We start from the raw sequence: 20,915 nt of genomic DNA, 5'->3' as shown, positions 1-20,915 counted from the left end.
CAGAAAGTATATGCAGTTCCAAACTTTGGAGATGTTTCATTCTGTCTTAAAGTATAGCACTCAAAGCCTGTGTTCAAAATATATATTGTCTTTTATTCCCATAATATATTCTTATGTTAACTGTAGGAATCATTTGAATAATGCAGGTTTACGGTACTACTTAAAGTAACTTACAGTTTAGTTTTATTGAAATATATCATGAGCATCATGGAAAAATAAATGTGTCTTCTTTATTGGTTAAACTAGCGATTATTAAATTTTCAAGCTATGAAAATTGTATCAGTTTTTTTATCCCACACTATTTATTTAAAGCAAATTTCCAGGAACGATATATATTTTAAATAGATAGGCCTAAGTACATGAAGTTTATTGTAATTGTTGTTTATTAAAAATTACATAGCCTATAGGTCTAAATATTTAAAATATATAGTTTGCACCCAAAAGAGCAAATGCTCGTGCTTGGGGCAGTTCCAATCATTACATAATATAATACTAGAAGTTTAAGTAATATGATTAAAATTTTAAGTAGAAATTGCGAGAAAAAAAACACTAGTTCATAAAAAATGAAAAGAACAAACATCTGTACGAAAAAAGTTAAATAATGGACAGTTTCAATTTAAAGATGGATAATAACTTAATGTTTAGTTCTCTTACCTACTTAAAATGTTATTAAGGCAATGCTTAATTCTGGATTTATTTTAATAAACTGATTGTATAATCTTGATCCAATTTATGGAGAATGAATTTGCCCAGATTATGTATTGAATTTTGGTGCAAGTAAAATAGGTAACATATTTCGCCTAGTATTATGAAATGTTTTTATGTCATCTTCATACTTACAACGATTTTTATGAAAAATTTTCAACAAATTCAAATTTTATTGTAAACTTGTTCAACATTATAAAAACTACAAAATCCTGAAAATTGAAAGGTTTTGGATAATCAACAGGTTTTGACAAACAAATTCTGATTATCATTTTTTGAAGCAAAGACATCTGAATAAGATGTGATTTAACACTTCGTCCCCAATCAATTATACTATAGCCTAATCTAAGAATAGACTAAAATATTGCTGAATATATTATTCTTAAAATATGAATGGGTAAATAATATCGGAGAATTACAAATTTATAAATATTTTTATGAAGTCTTTACATAAGTGAGCTATATGATTATTCCATCTTATATGCTGATCAATGATCAATGACGAACCTATAATCTGTAATAGATTGTAGACAGAATAAATAAACACAATACAATAATATCCAAATATTTAACTTGTGAAGTTTCTTCTAAACATGGACAATTTCAGTTTGTAGGGCATGGGCAATAAGAGTGATGTATCTTAATTTTGAAATTGAAATTTTCATTTTAAAACCAAATTGCATTCATTACATCTATTAATTTAAAACACTCTTCTTTTTTTGTATCAGTAAAAGATGATTATTAAAAGTATCAAGTCTCGTAAACTTATTCTTCACATGGAAATAGTAATGCATAATACAAGAAATGTATTAACATGACGCCAGTATGCTGTAACCATATTCAATCATCTATTAGGTATAAAATATATATTTAAACATAAATCAAGCACATTTTGTTTTATTTTAGTTTGTTTACTGCTTCATAGTTTGTTCTTGTAAGGCTAATGATTCTTGTTTCTTTGAACAGAATACAGTGCCCACGAAATATTTTGACAAATAATGAGATTAATTTGTGCAGAACATTTATGGAAATTATTACATACATCCTGAGACACTACTGTAATTAAACTTAATCATATTTTTGTAGTATAGCCTTAAGTCCAAAAATGAACTTACTTTGGTACCAGTAACAGTATAGTGTAATATTTGAAGATGTACATCTCATAGTATAATTGCATATTATCATATTTCATAAAAATAAATAAATGAATGTTGGAGGTAAGAGTAAATATCCAGGAACACAGAAGTTGTTCTAGACACTGAAATTGTGTGTGCTGGAATTCCATGACTGTAATTATTTCTATATATACCATTTTTTTGGAATGAAATTATATCATTATGAAGTTGTCCTCAGCATAAATTAAATTTGAAATATGATGAAAGTTTATTTTATATATTCTTGAATAATTATTTGGAAAACAATCTGTCTCTTGAAGTGTTAAATTATGACTGAAGTTAGATAAATATTTGAAAATATTGTGCTGGTGTTTAAATGTTACCTAAAATCAGAAACAGTGTCATATTCTGCATTTGCTGTAACTGGAATGAGTTAGTTATTTGTTTCATAGGTGGAATGGCAATTTATCCTTGAATTAGGTAATAATTGACTTCTATATTATTTTATTTTAAAAAGGGTTGTGTTTTGTTATGAAAGTTTCAGATTTTATCAGTCTATTGAAAAGTTTGTAAATCATGTTGCGTTTCAGTGAAATACTTCTGTCTTTCATAACAAAATGCTCTTAATTTACATGAAAAGCCGTGTATCAGGTTGTTTTAGTGTTTAATAACAAATGTACAGTATTTAATATAAATGTGTTGCCTGTTTTATTAAGTAATTATTACTCACACTTTTAACTGTTATTGTACAATTGTCATTGCCTATAAATTGTTGTATGTATTAATGAAAGGGCAAGCATATTCAATTCTCACTAAAGTTGTACAGTGTAAACCAGAAACTTAGCTGTGTAAGCATGATACACAGTTGTGTTGCATATTTTTTAGAGTCAAGATGTTTGTTCTTAAAGTTCAACTTGATTGACACCAATTAAACTAGGTTTTATTTACATTAAATGGCAATTGACATTTGTCTTCATTGTTTCAGAACCTTAACCGCAGCGAATCGATGGTGTCTCTCTGCTTCCGCTCTCTGGTGAATTACATCACAGATGATAACTTAGTTGGACTGCAAAATTTTCTAGAGAATAAGAGAGTGCAAGTTGATGATCGAGATGAGGTAACAGTTTTATTGAGAACCTTTCCTTTTATTGTGATTCGAAATGCTGTCAGAAGATATTTCATGTACTGTTGGCTATAAGATTTATGTATTCAACTGAAGCTTTTTTATTTCAGAATAACACCACCGCACTTATTATAGCCGCTTCCAAAGGAAAACTTTATTTTGTAAGAGAGTTAATTAATCATGGTGCTGATGTCAATGCAGAAGATGGGGTAAGAACTTACTACAATTTTTGGAAAATTATATTATCTGTGTAATTTTTAATGAAATCATTTTTCTTTCTTAATGTGACGCTTATTGTAGACCAACATTTTTCAAACTAAGCCCCATAGTGGAGTAACAAGGGAAAATTAATTGATAATAAATAATTTTACGAAACAAAACTTGTAACAGATATAATAAATCAGTACCGTATCTCGTTTATTTTAAGATTTAGAACAGATTTTTAGTTGTTTTATAGTTATTTATATTACTTAAATTACCTGCGAATTTATTTTATGAAAATATTATTTTACAAAGAATACAATTATTTAGTATGGGGGGGAGAGAGAAAATAAAGGAAATTGTAAAGAAAAGGGGCGTTGTGTGCTAAAAAAAATTCAGAGATACTGTTGTAGACAGGGTTGCCAGATTTTAGATCATCATATACAGTACTTACATCTATTCTTAAAGAATGGTTGATATGAGTTTGGGAAGAGTTGACATTTTCATGATTGTACAAAAAAAATAAAAATAAATAAAAATCTATTCCTTTTATATGCAGTTGAAGGAAGTAATATGAATCTCGAAATTGCAATTTTAATAAAAACAAACATGTTCTAGGCACAGGTTTCCAAGTATAAAATAATATTTATCTGGCTGTAAGTTACATCACGTTTCTCTGGAATCTTTGTGAAGGACTTGTGGTAATAATATGTTACAACATACAGTATACATTTTCAGAGCTTTTATACCATAGGCTACATATTTATCACTGAATTTTAACATTTTCAGCAAGCTTTCAACTATTCTCTGTGCCATACATTTTTTATGAACGTCTCTTTCTAAATGTTTAGAAATATCGTATTCATACTGAATTGGCTGTCTTAAACTTTACACTTGCCAAAATATTCATTTTTCCTAACTTATGTACAAACTTATATCGTTGAAAAAATTAATTAAAATTTAATGTAATTATGTAAGTCTAGAAAAAAAATAGTTACTAGGTAATGATAAAATTATCAAAGTGATGTTAATTTTTTAAAGGAGGGACTTTTTGCATACCGCCTCCCAATCGAAGCGGGACTCGGGATTTTTATATGAAAATTGGTACATCTGGCAACCCTGGTTGTAGACTGTGTTTCTAACAAAAAAAGATCAAAATGTGACTTGGATGATAAAAATTATTTTCAGAAAAGTTTTAATTTTTTATTTAGATATATGCTTTTGTCATCATGAGTACATAACAAAATTATTATGTCATAAATGTCTTTTTTATTAAATCCTATGTTCTATCAATCTACAAAATGACTTTCGCTGAATAACATTTTAACCATGATCTTCTGTTTAATGGGAAGGACATAAAAACACGCTTAAAGATGCTTTCTGCCAGTTTATAACTTTCACAAAAATTACAAGCACGGAATTATTAAGTGTAGGCTTTTGTAGTCACTGAACAAGTAATAATTGCCTTACTGTGTCAATATTATGGTAAATTACCTGGCTGACTAGTTTCGATGTAGTGTGTGTCATCCTCTGAATCCTAGTGAGTTCCAGCACTATCTTCTGGTTTCCTGTTATGGTGGAGTCTGTTCATAATTGTGTCGAAATTTGTGTTTGGGTCATTGTTGTTAATAAAAAAATTGTGTTATATTAAAAGCATTACATTCATATGCTGCACTTGTATTTCACTACCCTAGCACATTTTCTATGTAAACATAAGCATGCTTGTTTCAGGATAATTGGTCAGCACTTCTATGTGCAGCTAAAGAAGGTTACGCAGACATCTGTATTGAACTTCTGGAACATGGTGCCAATATCGAACATAGAGATATGGTATGACATTGTTTCTATTTTTTTAGAATTCGCTTTCGTTTTGGGATGTTAATGGGTCAATCCATGGTTATGGGTGTGACATCTGCAACAATAAACGTGCATGAAAATCTGTGGCTGCACGTATTTGCAAAATTGCCAAAATGGGGATTAGTACAATTAAAGTTGTTCTTTGAGTCTGTGAAAAAAATATTTGGTATAAACGTCAGAATAAAATTAATATGTAATGGTTACGGGTGTGACATAAAAAGGACATGGAAATTTGACTTCTCACACTCCCTGTTAGATTCCTGTGAATCTGTTTAGTTTTCAGGCACAATAATTTTTTTGTGTGTACTTAAGGCAGTGGCAGCCGGTGAGGCATTCTGGTGGTGGTGCCAAAAATGAAAAAAGGTTTTACGCAAATTACCCTAGTGAAACTGATAATCGCAGCTCACTTTTACATTATGTTAAATAAAACACATTAATTAAACCAGCTATTTTACCAGGTGTACAGTTAATAATGCATCTAGTAACAGTTACAATAACATTTCCGAAACTAATAACGAAATTTACAGATACAGATAATCAAAACTTTCACAGTATTGTTAGTCAAATACAAATAAATTTTATAACTAATAAAATTAGCCTACTGGCAAAAACACACGAGATAAACAGTGATATAAATAATAAACGAAAACGTTTGCATTTTATTTAACAGGCCGATGAATCCAAGGCAGCGGCCTGAATGAAATCTACATTGACATGGGGAACTATTAATAATGGAATTCCTCAAGGATCAATATTAGATTCCCTACTTTTTCTAGGGTTTATAAATGATCTTGCCCCCCCCCTTATAAAAGATATAGGTCAGCCCATATTATTTGCAGATGACACAAGTATAGTAATTACAGCCAATAACTCCAACACATTCCAATCTTCAACAGAGGAAATTCTCTTCAAAATATGTGACTGGTTCTCAGTCAATAAATTAGTATTAAATTGTAACAAAACTAACATAATTCAATTTAAATCCTGTCCAAATTCAACGTCGCAAATTTCTAGCGCAATAATTAACAATAGATCCCTATTAGAAACAACAACAACAACAACCAAATTTCTTGGCTTAAAAATCGATAATGTGTTAAATTGGAAAAATCATATTAAAGAAATTACCCCCAAACTAAATTCAGCTTGTTTTGCTATTAGATCTATGCAAAAGATAGTAAATATCAATACCTTAAAAACAATATATTTTGCATACTTCCACTCGGTAATGAGTTTTGGAATAATATTCTGGGGAAATTCCACAGATAGTAACAATATATTTCTATTACAAAAAAGAGTAATTAGAATAATAGTAGGTGCGAAATCTAGGGAGTTGTGTAGGACTATTTTCAAAAAACTACAAATAATGCCCATGGCTTGTCAGTATATCTTTTCATTAATAGTCTTCCTCGTCTGTAATCGTGAAAACTTTGTAACTAATTCAACAGTTGATAGCAGAAATACACGTCAAAAAAAATGACTTTCATACTCCATCGGCAAGTCTATCATGCTATCAAAAAGGAGTGCGTTATATGGCAGTAAAAATTTTTAATAGCCTCCCTATGAAACTCAAAACATAAAATTATTTAGGGCCAAATTAAAGAAGTACCTAATTTCTCACGCCTTCTATTCTATAGGTGAATTCATGACATTCAATAACACTTCATGAAATTGATACTAAAACTATGTGTTGTACTAGTAGACTATATTGTAAATCTCGTCTGTATATATTTCATCTAGACTGTGACTATAAATTAAGATTTTATAATAGTATTAAGTTTTTTGACTTGTTCCATATTCTAGCTGTAAGCATGTATGAATACCATGGAAGTGTTAATAAATACAATACAGTACAATAACACATGTTCATGTCCTGCACAGATCTCATGTATCATTAACAAAAGCATCAATACTGTAGCAACAGTGTAGCAATATTTAGTTGCCGCAAAATAAAACAAATATTACACAACATTAACAAACAGAGTTACATAATTTGAAAAAAATATTTATCTTTCTAAAAAGAACCATGACTATCTCTGCATTCAATATAGTTAAACGGATAATACTTTACACATTCAAATCCAAGTTATGTGCTTTAGTTTTGAATTGGCAACATTACATTAACATTTGGCGCGGAACTTTAACTTGTGCAAGTCTGCGGTTGATGGTTCCTTTCCTAACGTCTCCAGCAACCCTGCCATCTAGTGAAATTTCTGCATTACTGTGCTCCAGCGGGCGGAATATTAACTACTGAGTCAAACTGAATTCGGCTCAAAGTCTGCCATTAGAAACGTATATAAACTAGAATCAGTAGCCTTTTGTACAGTGTTAGATGGACGTAAGCATTGCCACACAGAAGTGGCTCCAAAGTTAGGAAAAACGCTGCAAGAGTGCGTCCCGATCTGTGCGCGCGCTCGTTCAGATGAAATACGAATAAAAGTGTAGAAATAAACTATTACAACTGCTTTTTAGGATATTATTTTTTGTTTATTTCATTGGCGGTGCCATGGCACACTGGCACTTCCCCAAAAGCCGCCCCTGACTTTAGGCAAGAACGTGGAACAGTAATATCTTTATATAGGTTGTGGAATGAAATATTAATTTGGAAAATTATGGTTACGGGTGTGACCTGTGCAATAATAAATTGATACATTTTGACTGTTACTCAATTTTACTATTCCTATTGAGTATAAAATATTACATACAGACTAATAACTGATGAACAACATAAAGTGATTACAGAGTATTATAAATGAACTCTTCATTTCTGAAAATTAGGCTATTTGAAGCTCATGTGATTTCTAGTGTCTAACATTCTTGGGTTTGGGAGTTCTGCTTCCTGGATTCCCATGACATTTCTTCAGAGTACACCCATACTTTTCCCTGTTTCTTTAGATATTTAAACTGAAGAAATTCATTAACAGTGCTGAAAATCTGAGCCGTACACTTCTCCTTTTTTCTGCTAGAATCATCTAAATCTCCGCAGTTAACATCCATGCACACATTTTTCTCTTCCAAATGTTGTTTTGTTTGACTACAGTTGAGATCAGTTGATCCGATTACACCTTCAATTCTTATCTCGTTGTCTTTCTTTCTCTAGATATTGTTGATATTCTTCTGGGTCTTCTTTCAACTTGGTACGGTGCTTGAAACCTTTTCTTTTGATGTCATAGGCATGATTATCTAACCTAAAATCAATATTGTTTTATTTTAGGTCGCACAATATATCTAGGCCTATAGATAAAGGTACTAACTGAGAGTTTATTACAAAGTTGAAAATGTATGATAAAGATGTCACATCTGTAACCATTAAAATTAATCAAACAATAAGGTTTCCAAATCATATTGATAGCAGAATATACTGGTGGTTGAACTAATTTTACAGCTACAATATTAAGTGTAAAAAAGCACGTATTATTGAATTATCATGAAGAAAAGCATTTTCTGGTGACAGGTGTGATATATTGTTTACGTTTGCTTGACTTACCTGAAAATATGATTCAGTATACTCGACTCTACCCAACCACCACTGAAACATCAACTAGACACAACAAAGACTGTCCTCAAAAACCACCATATAGATATTCAGCTTCAGTTAGTAAATATAGGATTCCTAAATTGCTCGGTTTCAACCATATTAAAAATTAAGTGCACAGTGGTAGGTCTGATGTATGTTTGTGACTAAGTGAAGAAAACTGATTCACTTTCAGTGCTGAATTACTAAACTACACACAATAAACTTTCAAATAAGATCTGATACATAGATCAGGACAAAATTTTATTTTTCTACATCAATGTCCTATATTCCATGGATTGACTTTAATAGAACTTTAAAACTGGAAAGTAATATATTATAAATTGTTTAAATATACTAAGCACTACCCCAATGATATTTGATATTAACTGTGTGTGGTGAAAGTGATATGAATGTTTTAATTTACTGACAATAATACACTTTATTTATTTCTCCCTACACAATTACCTATTTTGTCCGCTGAGTTAGCTCTGTGGTAGCATATGTGCCTCCAGACTAGCCGGCCTGGGTTCGATTCCCGGCAGGGTCAGAAATTAAAATTTCTAACTCAGGACTAGGAGAGATGGTGGTGCACAACTTCTAATCACTAAATCACTGCACCAATATACCTGGGTTAAATCTTAAATCTCTGGCAGCCCCCTTGGTGCTATTCGACAGGAGTAGGCTATGTGCTGGCACTGGGTTTCCCCTTCTCCCTTCATCATCATCCTCATCCATTTACTACACTACATTTACACGAACACTTACACATACTCACCCTAGTACACAACATAACTCTTCACAGATATACATCATGCATAATATGGCCTGCCGAAGTGTTTGCAACTTGAAAATGGATCACAGTCCTGCCATCTATCTACAGAAAAATCCGAATCACACACACACACACACCTATTTTCCGGTAGGGTTGCTTATTTCGGTTTTGTATATTATATTATTATAATATATTTCTTTCAGAATGGAGTTTTCCCTGAGATATAACTTCTTTATCCCCTATATTGTATGTACATGTTGATGTTTAGATTAGAAAATCCATTACTGTAAAATATTCAGTATGAAATGTAATTCCTCTTATTTTTTTTAGGTCTATCTCTCTATCCCTACCATCCCTTTTTTTTCCCTCAAAATTACTTCATGGGTTTAAAACTGTTGTTTCTATATAAGACTGACGCCACCAAATATAAACATTTCATATAGAAAGATTTAATTCAAATTATTTTTCAGATTTACTTAAAATTAGAAAGTAAAGTCTCCTAGACTATAACCATAGCTCCTAATACTTAGTTGGAAACTAAAATGTCTAATACAAAGTACCAATGACACTGTTTTATTGATCATATTAGCTTTTAAACGTAACTATCACACAACCATGATATTTACTCTAGTCGAGTATATCACATTGAGATTCATTAATTTGGAAATTTGCTAATTTTATCGTGAATGCAGCCTTAACTAGATCATTCTGATCTAGGTAGTTCTTTTTTCCCCACTAATATTCTTAGCAGAGTTTGAGTTCTTCCATTAAATGAAGCGTGCATTTCCAGAACGTTGTAAGTGCCAATTTGTAAAGTTTACAGTAGGAACAAAAATAGGTTTGTGCAGTACATACAACGTTGTGACGTGCACAACCTGAAAGTGCACTACTTTATTACTTGGAGCAGCACTTTCTTCATAACCTTTTGTAATATTGTCAAACAGGGCACCTACAACTGATATATATATATATATATATATATATATATATATATATATATATGAAAAAATAGATTCTCCCGGTTTCGGCACTTACAACGTTATGGAAATGCACGCTTCAAATATTTTCATAAGTCAGTAATAGTTCATTCAGTTTTTACCCTAATATTCATGAATGAATCAGGAAGTGATTTTTTTTGGGATGAGTTGAATGTAAATATTTCAAAACCATTAAATTTAATAATGTCCAGACATAAAATTACTAGAATAAAAAGGTCGATAACATTTCAGAAGAAATATTTTGTTAGAAATAAACCTTTATCACAGTGTAGCCTACTTATTTTGAGAATGTATATTATTAATAAATTGTCAATTTTAAATTTTCTTTTTTTTCATGACAGGGGGGATGGACAGCTCTTATGTGGGCTACTTACAAAGGTCGCACGGAGGCTGCAGCATTACTGCTGGATCGCGGTGCTGAAGTGAATGCTCATGGCAATTATCATATTTCATCTCTGTTGTGGGCAGCTGGGAGGGGTCATGTCGATATTGCAAGGGACCTCATTCGACATGGAGCCAAAGTTAATGTGGGAGATAAGGTGTGTAAATGTAAAACTTGATCGAACAGTGTAATGTAGACATAATGCTGCTGCTGTTGTTTCTAAAAGTGCTGAAGATTTTAACTTCATCCATTTTTATTCTGGCCTCCAGGAATATAAATGTGTTGTTCAAGAAATGTGTTTGTGTTCACTCGATTAAATATAAAGTTCATAATATGAAAGTTGCTCATGTTCTTTTGATATTTGACTTTTGGCATTTTTGCTGGCAAGACAAAATATATTATGTATTTAAATGTATTTTGTATGAACAAATTAATGATGAAACTAGTAATATAGTAATAATAATAATAATAATAATAATAATAATAATTTTATTTATTTATTTATTTATTTACTATTATTTATTGTGCTGTACAACAGCCAGAGGCCAATAACAGTTCAGCACAAAGCCTAATAATAATAATAATAATAATAATAATAATAATAATAATAATAATAATAATAATAATAATAATAATAATAATAATAATTCTATAACAGTACAAACTTGTACCAGTTGCCTTGTCACATTTTCGTTTTAATACACCTTTAAACTTATTTGCTTCATAATAAGCCAGAATTCTGTTTTATTTACTTATTTTTTTGTGTTTAAATGCTTTATAAATATCACACAAAGTGTAAATTAGATTTTTTTCGGTACCATAACACAATGAAGAGAAATTCGAGGATGCGAATAGTTTCTGAAGAGAGGTCAGGTTATTTAATCAAGTTATTCAATTCATTCTTTCATACTTTTCTGCCCAAGGGCAGGTCCTTCACTGCAAAACCAGTATTCTCCAATCTTCCCTATTTTCTGCCTTTCTCATCATCCCCTACGACTTATATATCTTAATGTTGTCTATCATCTGATATCTTCTTTTGACTCTAACTTTTCTTCCGTTCACCATTCCTTCCAGTGCATCCTTCAGTAGGCAGTTTCTTCTTAGCCAGTGATCTAACCAATTCCTTTTTCTCTTCCTGATCAGTTTCAGCATTATTCTTTCTTCACTCACTCTTCATTTCTTATTTTGTCTGTCCATTTCATGTGCTCCATTCTTTTCCGTATCCACATTTCAAATGCTTCCAGTTATGGTACTAGTCTTGGAAACGTTAATTTTCATGTCATTGTCTTCAGACCACTTTGCAATTGCGTCGATATTGCATTGAAGAGATTGACTAATTACGCTTAAGGTTGTATTAAACATGCAAACTAAAAATGTGAATAAAATATTTTTTCTTGACTGTGATGATATAATTTCTGTCAAGGCTTTTTAAATACATATTTTTTTTCAGTATGGTACTACAGCACTTGTGTGGGCTTGTCGGAAAGGAAATGCTGAAATTGTAGATAGTTTGTTGAAAGCAGGAGCTAATGTAGATACAGCTGGAATGGTAAGTTAAATTTTAATTGTTGGTTTTTATACATTATTTCGTAAGTTCAGCAATACTGGAAAGCATTTTTATTGTTGTTACTTCACATATTTTGCAATAAGCTCTTGCCTAAACTATTTAAGTTAATATTAAAGTTCAAAATGTTTTTATAGCTTAAAGAAAACGAACAGTGCAAACCACAGAATTTTAGCAAAGCTCAAACTTCGGTACCCCCTTGATAGATTTTACAAACTACTGGCACTGATTCCGGTGGGTACCAGCCCGACTAAAGCACTGATTAGAGATTCTTGATTTTCCCAGAAGATAAATTTATCTTTGTAGTGGAGTAGGAAAGTTAATGGTTGTTAATATTCCTTTATTACAGTATTCCTGGACACCATTGCTAGTAGCAACGTTAGGAAATCACGTAGACGTGGTTAACCTGTTGCTGGAGCATAAGCCCAATGTGAATGCACTGGATAAGGACGGTTGCACAGCTCTGACATTGGCCTGCAAGGAGGGTTTCCATGAAATTGCTGTAGCCTTGCTGAATGTAGGGGCTTACATAAACATACAAGTGAGTTGCCTATCAGATTCACAGTAATGTACTTCTATATAACTTGACATATTTTTTCATCCATTTTGAATCTTGCGTACACTACTTTTAACACTTGAATATAATTAATTGATTAACTAGCGGACTTACTTGTGTTAATTATGTAAGATTTGTGCGGCTTACAGCTGTTTCAGTGCTTCACGCACCATCCTCAGAGCCTACACATAAGATCGCATCTTCATTTAGAAAGCAGAAATACAACATAACATACAGAACAGAAAATACACTACAAAGACATCTCAACACACAAAAAATACAAACAAATAAATACGACCACACAGGTGTATACAAACTCACATGTAATAGTTGTGATCAGTTCTACATAGGACAGGCAGGCAGATCATTCCAAACACGCTACAAAGAACACATTAAAGCAATAACTAGAGGACACAATACATCTACATACGCCAATCACACAAGCAATGCTAACCGTACATACAATAACATAAACGCGGACATGGAAATCCTACACATACAACCAAAGAACCAAAAACTCAACACACTAGAACAATACGAAATATACAAACACACTAAAACACACCCTGATCAAATTCTCAACACACAGATCAATTTCAGTACAGACACACTATTTGACTCCAGTCTTCAACACCTTACAACAATCAAACACACCCACATAACAGGCAGAGAAGCTCGAGATGACGCCGAGATCTAGTAGGCTCTGAGGATGGTGCGTGAAGCACTGAAACAGCTGTAAGCAGGACAAATCTTACATAATTAACACGAGTAAGTCTGCTAGTTAATCAATTAATTATATTTTTTCAGTTACAATGTAAGTATATTCATCATCACCACAATCACCAATCGCCCATTGCTGATATGCCTGTTGCCTGTAGATCACAGACTGTCGACCACCGAAAACAGACCATTGGCCATAGATTTTCAGCCATAGACCATAGGCCATCGACCAATCACAGATCATAGTCCATCGGCCATAGGCCATCGATCGTTATCTGTCGACCATTGACTGTAGACTATAGACCATCGACCAATTCTTCTTATAAGGTTGATATCAAATTTCGTGTACAGTGTATAGGTAATACTGTAATTCCTCTTCCTTCTTCAGTATTGAACTGTAATGTACATATAGTCCTCGACTTAGATTATTCCAACTTAACCCTTAGGGAGGCACCCCTCTCGTGGGTACTCACCTTGTCGTGGTGAGGGGGCTTAAACTTGTTGTTTAAGCTAACAAGTAACAAAGAGGTACCCACATAAGCTGCATTACCACTAACTCAGTCCCACTATATTTTTCACTGTTTATATTCATGAAGTCCCTCAGTGTAAAATTCTCCGGAGATAAAATAGTCCCTCAATCGGATCTCCGGGTAGGGATTGCACTGAGAGATGCCAACCCCTCATTTCTCGTGGAAAACAACTGAATAGACTACAGTGGACTATAGTGGACTTTATGTTGTCAGCAAACAGCTGGATACATTAAGAAGATTGATTAGTGAGGTGCACATCATTTTTTTCCCTGCCCTTTTTTTTCTTTGACTCTTTGGCAACACTGTTTAAAGTGTCCCAGAGTGTTCATGTTCACAGTAGTTTCTGTTCCTTCGTCAAGCTGTAACATTGTGTCATCCACACCTGTGGAGTAACGGTCAGCGCGTCTGGCCACGAAACCAGGTGGCCCAGGTTTGAATCCCGGTTGGGGCAAGTTACCTGGTTGAGATTTTTTCCGGGGTTTTCCCTCAACCCAATACGAGCAAATGCTGGGTAACTTTCGGTGCTGGACCCCGGACTCATTTCATCGGCATTATCACCGTCATTTCATTCAGACGCTAAATAACCTAGATGTTGATACAGCGTCGTAAAATAACCAAATAAAAAAAAACATTGTGTCCCTTCTACTCTTTTTTGTTGTGTTGTTTTTTGTGCAGAGTCCAACAATACAGAGTCAGTTTTTAGACTGCAGTGCGCCTTTCAAGTATGTAGCATTTTTGTAGCAATTCAATAACTTATTATTGCATTTCCGAAGAATACAACATAAGTTTTCTTTATATAGGGCGAAGTATTTTTTCTTACCAATCCTCAGAACATTGTAAGAGTTAATGAAGTAATTGACGAATATGAAATCAGTAGAGATGAAATGGAGAGAAGATGTTTTGGTAGAACCTGACCATGACACAGACATATAAAATGATGTTTCGCTTATTTCCAAGACTCATGCAAGCTTGGGTAAGCTCTAACAAAAATGTTTGGCATATTTGAGCTACAAAATTTAGTGCGCCTCACTAAGGGGTAATGATAAAGACTCCATGGAGTGTACAAGTTATTTTCATACTGGACTCTATTTTGATTACCAGTAATAGTTAACTATAGTAATTTTGCCTGTTATTAACTTTGCAAATGTTTGGACAAGTGTGTGACTTAGCAATGTGTATTGCATATCTGACTTTTGACATTGCACCATACACTGTACTATATATGACTTCTTCTTGTAATTAATTCTGCTTATGACATACTCGTCAGAATGTAACTCTTGTAAGTTGATTACTATCTGTATATATTTAGTACCCTATGTTGCTGTGAATTACTAACAGTGAACTTGATCTTAGGATCGTGCAGGAGATACGAATCTTATCCATGCTGTGAAAGGAGGACATAGAGGTGTAGTAGAAGCCTTGTTGAAGAAATATGCAGATGTGGATATCACAGGAAAGGTGAGATGATTTCATATGATTACTTGTGGTAATTTTATTTGTAAACTTTTCACATGTAGCCTATAGTTTAATTTTTCTTCTCAAAAAAATAAAAGTATCAATCATTCGGTATCTCCTGAAACCTGTCTGCGTGTAAGGAGAAAGAAGGAATGGAATGGAAAACTTTCCTTTCTCGCTACACTTCCACTTGCAGATAGCTAGCTTGCTTACCTCTACCATAAGGTTCTTAATATGAGCCACTGTGCACACAAGCATTTGGTTTCATGAGATAACGAATGATCTATAAACTGATTAAATCACTATTTACATTTTATGATTTGGAATTTTTGTATTGTAGCATTTAAAAAACGACAAGACAACATTTGTTTAAGATTATGCGAAATAATGTTTTATTAATCTATTGAAAAATACTAAAGAAGTAAATACTCTCTCAAGTGAACTTTGCCAATATTTTGAGGTACCGGTAACATAAACTTAAATTTTAATACTATTTTGTAAGACAATTTCAATGCTATTTTATACCAACTCTGGGTCACTGAGTAAGAAGAACCTACCTACTGAGGGATGCACTGGAAGGAATGGTGAACGGGAGAAGAGTTCGAAGCAGAAGAAGATATCAGATGATAGACGACATTAAGTTGTATGGATCATATGCGGAGACTAAGAAGAAGGCGGAAAATAGGAAAGATTGGATAATGCTGGGTTTGTAGAGAAGGATGTGACTTTGGGCAGAAAACTATGAAAGAATTAATTATAATAACTGATAAGTTATGTTGGAAGAAATATTACATAACTACGTTTTGAATTCTGAATTTTGAATAGTCATTTAACAGTTATTCTGAAGAAAAGAATACTGAGAGTTTTATCTGTAACTCACTTATTTCATCTAAAATGAACAAATTTGGCCATTCAGTTTAAGTAACTTCAGCTAAGATCGTAATGTAGGACTTCATCTAGTCTAATAGTATTGCATTAACTACTCTCCATGATTGGACGACTTAGATATGAATTTTTACATAAGCGAGAAATGGTAGGTAAATTTTGTTGGAACTCTCTCATTTTGGGACAGAGATTTCTTTATGTCGTAAATATAAGACACGAAATATCTAACTTTTTTTTGTAAATAAGCCACATCATTGATTCTTTTTCCCCCTCAAAAATATACCTCCCTTAACCCTCTGAGGCATTGTGGCTTCATTTGAATCCATCTCACTTTCTATTTTGTTTTAATGTCATGAAGTTGTGCCACAGTGGCTTCAAATAAAGCCACCTTCTGATAGGTATGCAAATTTATGAAAATACAAATCGTTTGCAAATTTCATCTCTTTTTTATGTATTTTATTTCATTTGACCAATATCTACCTCAAAGGTTAACTGACTTTGAATCCATCCATGAATACTCGATATCTAAAAGGTGACCATCAGATAAATCTTGAAATGTCTGTGTTTATGTACAGCATTGTAAATAAACGTTTATATTACATTTTGATATCATAGCTAACACTGTGCATGAATTTCTCGCCGGCTTATTAGTAACATGGAAGACACTGATGTTTTGACAACCAGTTTCTGTCTTCTTACATAATTTCCGGACATTTTATTTTTAGTTTTTTTTTCCTTTTATCCTCGTTTGTTTGTTTCCCTTTTTTATTTTCTTTCTTTACTTCTTTTTTTTCTTTGTGTTCTTTATCTTTTCTTATGTTCTTCATTACTTTGTTTTTCAATAATTGAAAGTAAGACCTCAATTTATTGCAAAGTGTAACATTCTCTTTGTTTTAGGACCGAAAAACAGCAATATACTGGGCAGTAGAAAAGGGAAATGTTGCAATGGTGAAGCTTCTATTAAGTGCAAATCCAGATCTCGAAATTTCAACAAAGGTATGTTACGCAATTAATTCTGTTTAACAATACATAGTCGCATTTATATTTGCATACATTCTATGATCACTGACATAGCTCAGGTGGTAACAAGTTGGAGTCATAAACTGAAGCTGTGCTAGAGCATGAGTTCGAATCCCACTTGAGCTGATTCCCTTGTTGGGTTTTTTCAGAGTTTTTTCCAATTGTAGAGTAAGTGTCGGGTAATGCCATGGCAAATGGTCAGACTCATCTCGCCAAATACCATCTCACTATCACCAATTCCACAATAACATCGCAGCTGATACATAGTCGTTAAATACTTACTTACTTACTGGCTTTTAAGGAACCCGGAGGTTCATTGCCGCCCTCACATAAGCCCGCCATTGGTCCCTATCCTGAGCAAGATTAATCCAGTCTCTATCATCATATCCCACCTCCCTCAAATCCATAATCAATTAAAATAATTACATATACTGTTCACTTATTTCTTTTGAGAAGTATCATAATATACTCTGATATCATGCACAGCTACTGTTCTCCAACCAGGAGATCAACCGTGAAAGGAATGCTTACTATTGCGTTATCTATTGGAACGAAGTAGATAAATAATATTACCGTTATAACGTCAGTTTAAAAACCATGCACTCTCCTGCATATGTTATTTCCTGTATGAAGAGATTAAAAGACCAGGAGATTAACTGTGATCTAATTTTGTAACTAGGATAGTATCAATATGTCTGTATCAATGTTATGGTTTGTGCTGTGAGAGCTAGCCAATAGAGATGAGTACCCACGTGTGTGACCTTATGACATCTTATGACATCAACATTCATTCACAGGATTACCCCGCTCCGTTCCATCCGGCAGAGACTTTCTCGTGGTTGGAGCACAGTACAGTTCTAAATAAATAAGTTATTTTATTAAATTCCCTTTAACAGAATACTTTATTTAATATTATTTTATTGTGCTTGAGAGAAGTTGATTAAGATTAATATTTCGTTTTCGGATGGGAGAGCTTTAATGCTATATGCATTACAATTAATGCCTTTGTTGTAGAGTAGATTTTCATGTCATGGAAACCAGACACACACATGTCGACAGAAAATTTCATTTGTGACATATTACATCATATTCACGTAAATTGTATTATATTAAATATGAAATTGATTATTTTAGGATGGTGACACCCCACTGTTGAGAGCAGTAAGGATTAGAAATGTTGAAATTGCTCAACTTCTTCTTGACAAGAAAGCGAAGGTTTCAGCAAGTGACAAAAAGGGAGACACTGCTCTTCACATAGCTATGAGAGCGAGGTCGAAGGTAATGTTACTTTTTAAAATTAGTGTCTCTTTCAGATTTCTCTACTAAATGTTCTTGTACCTACCGAGAAATCAGAAAGTTCAATTTTAAATGCATAAACTTGTGGTACGTCATTTGTTATAAACTTTTTTAAGTGTATTATCCTCCTGAGTCCTGAGACATCTGTTGTTTTATTTTTAAAGTTCAATGTAAATCTATACTTCAAAAAAAAGTCACTGACCTGAGGAAAAATGCTGAAAAAATTCTGTAGGTTACTGCTAGGGTACAAATGCAGGTATATTATACTATACTTCGGATGGTGTGACTTTTGGTGTTCCAAATAAGTACTTTAGTACGAGTCTTGGCATCTCTCAGTGCAGTCCCTACCCGGAGATCCGATTGAGGGACTCCATGAATCATAAGCAGTGAAAAATATAGTGGGACTGCGTTGGTGTTAATGCAGCTCATGTGGGTACCTCTTTGTTACTTGTTAGCTTAAACAACAAGTTTAAGCCCCCTCACCACGACAAGGTGAGTACCCACGAGAGGGGTACCAGTACCAGTTGCAGAAGACACAGCCCTGCAGTATATATTGACTACACCCCAACTCTGGCTACTAGCAACAGGCATCTACAATGAACACCGATCAAAATACCCCTCATTTCTCGTGAAAAACAACAACTGAATAGACTGCAGTGGACTATAGTGGACTTTATGTTGTAGGCAAACAGCTGGATACATTAAGAAGATTGATTGATACTATACTTCGGGTCTTTGCACTAGTCCTCCCGACTCTCCTACATAGAAGTGAAATTTGGGTTCTGAAGAAGAAAACACCAGTAGATTAAGAGCTGCTGAAATGAGATATATGCGTCGAACAGCTGGATATATTCTGCTTGACCATCAGAAAAATGGGGACATTTTAAGGAACTCCACATGCAGCCACTTCAATTATAGGGAAAGAGGTCTCCAACATGTGTGACGAATGTCATCAACTGGAATATCTAATGCTGTATTACATTACCATCCACAAGGAAGGTGTCAACCTGGCCGTCCACAAGAAAGATTCTTAGACCTTGTCTAGCTGAGACCGAAACAGGTTAAATTATGGTCTAAATTCGTGTTTGGTGAATGATCAATCTTTTTAATGTATCCAGCTGTTTGCTGACAACATAAAGTCCACTATAGTCCACTGTAGTCTATTCAGTTGTTTTTCACGAGAAATGAGGGGTATTGTATTGTATTGTATTGTATTGTATTTATTAACATTCCACGGTATTCATACATGCTTACAGCTAGAATATGGAACAAGTCAAAAAACTTAATACTATTATAAAATCTTAATTTATAGTCACAGTCTAGATGAAATATATACAGACGAGATTTACAATATAGTCTACTAGTACAACACATAGTTTTAGTATCAATTTCATGTAGTGTTATTGAATGTCATGAATTCACCTACAGAATAGAAGGCGTGAGAAATTAGGTACTTCTTTAATTTGGCCCTAAATAATTTTATGTTTTGAGTTTCATTTTTTATATCGATAGGGAGGCTATTAAAAATTTTTACTGCCATATAACGCACTCCTTTTTGATAGCACGATAGACTTGCCAATGGAGTATGAAAGTCATTTTTTTGACGTGTATTTATGCTATGAACTGTTGAATTAGTTACAAAGTTTTCACGATTACATACGAGGAAGACTATTAATGAAAAGATATACTGACAAGCCATGGACATTATTTGTAGTTTTTTGAAAATAGTCCTACAAGATTCCCTAGATTTGGCACCTACTATTATTCTAATTACTCTTTTTTGTAATAGAAATATATTGTTACTATCTGTGGAATTTCCCCAGAATATTATTCCGAAACTCATTACCGAGTGGAAGTATGCAAAGTATATTGTTTTTAAGGTATTGATATTTACTATCTTTTGCATAGATCTAATAGCAAAACAAGCTGAATTTAGTTTGGGGGTAATTTCTTTAATATGATTTTTCCAGTTTAACACATTATCGATTTTTAAGCCAAGAAATTTCGATGTTGTTGTTTCTAATAGGGATCTATTGTTAATTATTGCGCTAGAAATTTGCGACGTTGAATTTGGACAAGATTTAAATTGAATTATGTTAGTTTTGTTACAATTTAATACTAATTTATTGACTGAGAACCAGTCACATATTTTGAAGAGAATTTCCTCTGTTGAAGATTGGAATGTGTTGGAGTTATTGGCTGTAATTACTATACTTGTGTCA

General features: G+C 33.0%; 1 protein-coding gene across 8 annotated transcripts in view; it reads left to right on the top strand.

Moving 5' to 3' along the window:
* Positions 1-20,915, top strand: part of Arms (Ankyrin repeat-rich membrane spanning) — a 240,880-nt gene that overhangs the window by 119,607 nt on the left and 100,358 nt on the right. For all 8 annotated transcript variants that reach the window (XR_011330235.1, XM_069816810.1, XM_069816808.1 and 5 more), the window contains 9 exons: positions 2,806-2,937; positions 3,054-3,152; positions 4,876-4,974; positions 10,627-10,824; positions 12,118-12,216; positions 12,581-12,772; positions 15,391-15,495; positions 17,275-17,373; positions 18,532-18,675. Coding sequence is in view for 7 of the 8 variants with exons in the window: in XM_069816810.1 (XP_069672911.1) it covers positions 2,806-2,937; positions 3,054-3,152; positions 4,876-4,974; positions 10,627-10,824; positions 12,118-12,216; positions 12,581-12,772; positions 15,391-15,495; positions 17,275-17,373; positions 18,532-18,675 (1,167 nt within the window). In the remaining variant the exon portion in view is untranslated. The remainder of the gene's footprint in view (positions 1-2,805; positions 2,938-3,053; positions 3,153-4,875; positions 4,975-10,626; positions 10,825-12,117; positions 12,217-12,580; positions 12,773-15,390; positions 15,496-17,274; positions 17,374-18,531; positions 18,676-20,915) is intronic.

This window comes from Periplaneta americana, chromosome 17 (assembly GCF_040183065.1).
Source record: "Periplaneta americana isolate PAMFEO1 chromosome 17, P.americana_PAMFEO1_priV1, whole genome shotgun sequence".
Taxonomy (NCBI): domain Eukaryota; kingdom Metazoa; phylum Arthropoda; class Insecta; order Blattodea; family Blattidae; genus Periplaneta; species Periplaneta americana.
Note: the sequence above shows the minus strand (reverse complement) of the source record. Positions and strands in the feature narration are given on the sequence as shown.